The sequence below is a fragment of the Erithacus rubecula genome (genome assembly GCF_903797595.1).
Source record: "Erithacus rubecula genome assembly, chromosome: 14".
Classification (NCBI taxonomy): domain Eukaryota; kingdom Metazoa; phylum Chordata; class Aves; order Passeriformes; family Muscicapidae; genus Erithacus; species Erithacus rubecula.
The window spans coordinates 14,332,385-14,336,473 of record NC_136666.1 but is presented as its reverse complement, the minus strand read 5'-3'; the positions used below and the strand labels follow the sequence as shown (position 1 = coordinate 14,336,473).

Genomic DNA, 4,089 nt, shown 5'->3' with positions numbered 1-4,089 from the left:
TTCCGTCCGGTGCCGCAGCGAGCGGGAGGCCGGGGCGCCGCTGCCGCGTGCGGGTGAGGGGCCGGGGCCGAGCCGAGCCGGGCCGGGCCGGGCCGTGCCCGCCCCACGCGTGTCGGCATGAGGGGGCGGCTGCCTCTGCAGCACGTGGCCGTGGCCGTGGCGCTCGGCGTGGCCAGCGGGCTCTACATCTACGGGCCGCTCTTCCAGCCGCCCCCGGCCCCGCACGGCCCCGCCGCGCCCCCGCCGGGCGCCGCGCCCGAGAAGAGGCCCTGAGGGAGACGCGCGGCGCCGTTCCCGGGCATCGCCCCGTCCGTCGGGGACAATGGAGCCGCTCGGAGCCGGCGCGACCGTCACCGGCCGGGCCCGTCCCTCCCGAGCCGCCTCATGCAGCCCGGCCCCGCGCTGGAGCCGCCCGCCTGATGGAGCTACACCTGCCTGTGTTTGGTACCAGACTGGGACGTGAATGTTGGATCGTGTGACATTGTGAATGTCTGAAAGTCTATTTCACCTCTAAATAAGATCAGGAAACTCTAAGAAGAAAGCTGCTGCTGTGTGGTTACGCTTCATGGGTTTTGTTGGATTGCCTCTGGTCTGATCCTCCAAGTGATAAATACAATTTTTCTCTGCTTCTTCTGTTTCAGTTCTTAATACATTAGCTTAGTTGGGAATGCAGTTGTGCAAACGGCTGAGAAGAGAACCGCACCCAAGTCTGGTATCCTTAGTTTATAATCGGACCTGGCTATATGTACATACACACACGTACCCCATGTGATTATACACGTATTTAATTTCTGACAGAGTGAGGTATAAAATAAAAAAAATCTGCCTGAAAAACTGTTGTATTGGTGTAGCTCAGAAAGACAGCATGGCTCTTGGAATAGGTGTGGATTAGTCTGAGAGACTAATCTGTCTGTCTCAGAATCTGAGACTTAGAGAAACCAAATCAGTAGATATGTCAAGACTTCAGTAAATCTAAAAAGAAACCAAATCCAGGAGATCTTGGGACAAACTTATGCCAGGTTTTGGTTTCAACAGAGAAACTTTAGGACAGAATGAGGGAAGAAATGAGTTGTCTGGATATCTTTATATTTTCAGCCAGGAACAATGTAGCTGGAGGCAGTGGTGTGGAAGCTGAGATGGGAGGATGGCAGTGGAGGGTGGGCTGGGAGGGGCAGCTGGGTGCAGTAAGTGCAGTTGGGACATGACATTACATGGGCAATGGCTTTAAACTGGAAGGGGGCAGGTTTAGATTACCTATTAGGAATAAACTTTTTACAGTGAGAGTGGTGAATCACTGGCACAGGTTGCTCAGAGTTGCTGTGACTGCCCCATCCTTGGAAGTGTCCAAGGCCAGGCTTTTAGCAGCCTGGTCTAGCAGAGGGTGTCCCTTCCAATAACAGGGGGATCTTTAAGGTCCCTTCCAACCCAAACAGCTCCCTGATTCTATGAGGAAATACCACAAGCTGCCACAAAAGTTTGCTGCAAACGCTGAATTACTGCAGTGACTCCAGCAGCTTCCTTTAAAGAGGTGTAGCTCAGATCTAGAAGGCGCTTCCTTTGTAAATAAAATTACAGGAATTGTCTGTAAAGATGGCAGTTGAATTTGTTAAAACCTCAAGAAAGAGGATGTCTGAACTGATGCAGGTGGAAAGGGTTATTGATGTAACTGAGCTTAAGACTCTGCTCGCTGAATTCTTGAGACTGCTGGATTTAAAGCGTCAGTTGGGAAGCTGCTGAGGGTGAAGAGCACTCTTCCCTCGCGGGGGAAGGCAGGCAGCCAGCAGGCGGCAGGAAGAACTCATTAAACCCACAGCGGTGCGTATTAACCAGGCACCGCGGATTTTCGCTGCAAAACCTGTTTTTCCTCTCATGAATTCTCACTAAGCGGACCGAGATGTTTCAGGCGGGAGGAGGGAAGGGCTGCAGAGCCGGCCCGAGGTGTTCCAGAGGGAAGGGCTGCAGAGCCGGCTCGAGGTGTTCCAGAGGGAAGGGCTGCAGAGCCGGCCCGAGGTGTTCCAGAGGGAAGGGCTGCAGAGCCGGCCCGAGGTGTTCCAGAGGGAAGGGCTGCAGAGCCGGCCCGAGGTGTTCCAGAGGGAAGGGCTGCAGAGCCGGCCCGAGGTGTTCCAGAGGGAAGGGCTGCAGAGCCGGCCCGAGGTGTTCCAGAGGGAAGGGCTGCAGAGCCGGCTCGAGGTGTTCCAGAGGGAAGGGCTGCAGAGCCGGCCCGAGGTGTTCCAGAGGGAAGGGCTGCAGAGCCGGCCCGAGGTGTTCCAGAGGGAAGGGCTGCAGAGCCGGCTCGAGGTGTTCCAGGCGGGAAGAGGGAAGGGCTGCAGAGCCGGCCCGAGGTGTTCCAGGCGGGAAGAGGGAAGGGCTGCAGAGCCGGCTCGAGGTGTTCCAGGCGGGAAGAGGGAAGGGCTGCGGAGCCAGCCCGAGGTGTTCCAGAGGGAAGGGCTGCAGAGCCGGCCCGAGGTGTTCCAGAGGGAAGGGCTGCGGAGCCGGCCCGGCCGCTGCCGCCCAGCGCCGCGCGGTGCTGCCCGCGGGCCGCGCTCAGCCCGCCCAGGTGCCGCGGCGGGGCCGGGACACGCCGGGGCGGCGCCGCCCGGCCCGCCCCCACCTCGGGCTGTACGGGAAGTGATGTTGCCTTGACGGGAAAGACACGGTCGGAGCCCAAAAAAGGGCAGGTGCGGCGTGACGCGGCTGCGGGAGCTCCGGCGGCCGGGCGGCGAGCAGGTAGGGCGGCAGGGGAGGCGGCCGGGCAGCGAGCAGAGCCGGCTGGGCTTCGCTTGGTCAGAGCCCCGGGACCGTGTTTCGGGCAGGGGACTCTGCGTGCCCGCGGCTCCCGAACAGCGAGCCGGGCTTTCACAAAGCGGAGATCGCTCGGGGGTCGGGGCGAGGCGTCGGCCGCCCCTCCCGTGGCCGCCCCTCAGGTGCTTCCCCTCACGGCGCTGCCGTGCGCGGGCCCCGCTCGGGCCTTCCCCCGCCGCCGCTGCAGCTGCAGGCTTCCCCGCTTTAAACCTGCGTTTATTTTTACAGAGGAGAAGGGGATTGCGTGCCTGGCTTAAATTTTTAAAAAGGTTTTTAGAATGGTCAGTCGTTGTGAAGGCACTATAATAATGTTACATCTGGCAAGCCAGGGCTCGAATCTTAGGTGTGACCATCAACAGACCTGTTGCTCCTTTCTGAGCAAATTTTTGTTTGTCTGGGGGAGCCTTCATGCTGACAAGGCCCTTCAGCCTGGTTTGCTGTGCTTGGCCTCAATTCACACTTTGATGATCTTGGATTTAAGGAAAACTAAATCCATTAGAGACACCTATTGATTTTCCTAGCTCTGTAACTAGAGTATATTAATACATAAGTGGTATTTTTAATGGTACTAGCAAAGTATAAAGGACATATTTAGAACTGCTGAAACCACCCAATTTTTATCTCTTAGTGGTGTATCAGGAATATTTTGAACTTTCTGATTGTATGACTCCTCTAACGCTTCCCTCATGGATGGTGCTTAGGAGATTTTCATCAGTATAACACATACATATTTGGAGTTAGATCTGCAAGGTGATGTGTTTTTCTTTGAAACTCTACAAAATCTGTTCTGCCCATTCTTGAAAACTTAATCTTATGTAGACATCTTCTCTCAGCCCTTCTTTCTTGTCACAGACTTTTAATAATTTTGTGAGTGTTCTAAGTATTTTCCATCCAAGGAAAAGCACATACTGCAATCTGCATTTCAAATGTTGATAGGTAAATGTAGGAATGGTATTTGTAATGCTAAATAAATGTCTCAAAAGCATGGTTAAAATGATGGAAAATAGAACAGCATGTTCCTGTGTTTCTTGTTCAGGGTTCTGGATTTTACATCTACTTAATCTCTTGCACAAAGGAGTTTGGGAGACAGGGTGTGCTACAATTTACACTGGTTTATTTTCACAGTTAACAAAATTTCTCATGAGCAACCAGATGGCTAAAACCGGACTGTAAGTTTGTTTTATCACTATTGTTAAACATGGGAACACATTATTTTATCACTTGATTACACATTTCCTTTTCTTTCAAAGAGAAGATAAGATGAGATAAAAGAATTCTTAAGTAGCA

General features: G+C 53.9%; 2 protein-coding genes across 3 annotated transcripts in view; both read left to right on the top strand.

Annotated features, from left to right (window-relative positions):
* The first annotated feature begins 62 nt into the window (after positions 1 to 62).
* On the top strand, positions 63 to 448 carry LOC306808094 (uncharacterized protein). The gene has a single exon (XM_079318280.1). The coding sequence runs from the start codon at positions 118 to 120 to the stop codon at positions 271 to 273; it is 156 nt and encodes a 51-aa protein (XP_079174406.1). The 5' UTR covers positions 63 to 117; the 3' UTR covers positions 274 to 448.
* A 2,094-nt stretch (positions 449 to 2,542) lies between these two features.
* RAB27A (RAB27A, member RAS oncogene family) overlaps positions 2,543 to 4,089 on the top strand; it is a 28,599-nt gene continuing 27,052 nt past the window's right edge. For both annotated transcript variants that reach the window (XM_079317710.1, XM_079317709.1), the window contains exon 1: positions 2,543 to 2,727. The gene's annotated coding sequence lies outside the window, so the exon portion shown is untranslated. The remainder of the gene's footprint in view (positions 2,728 to 4,089) is intronic.

Bases quoted from the DNA above. Each gene is read 5' to 3' on its own strand.
- LOC306808094 (XM_079318280.1), top strand. From the start codon at position 118: ATGAGGGGGCGGCTGCCTCTGCAGCACGTGGCCGTGGCCGTGGCGCTC.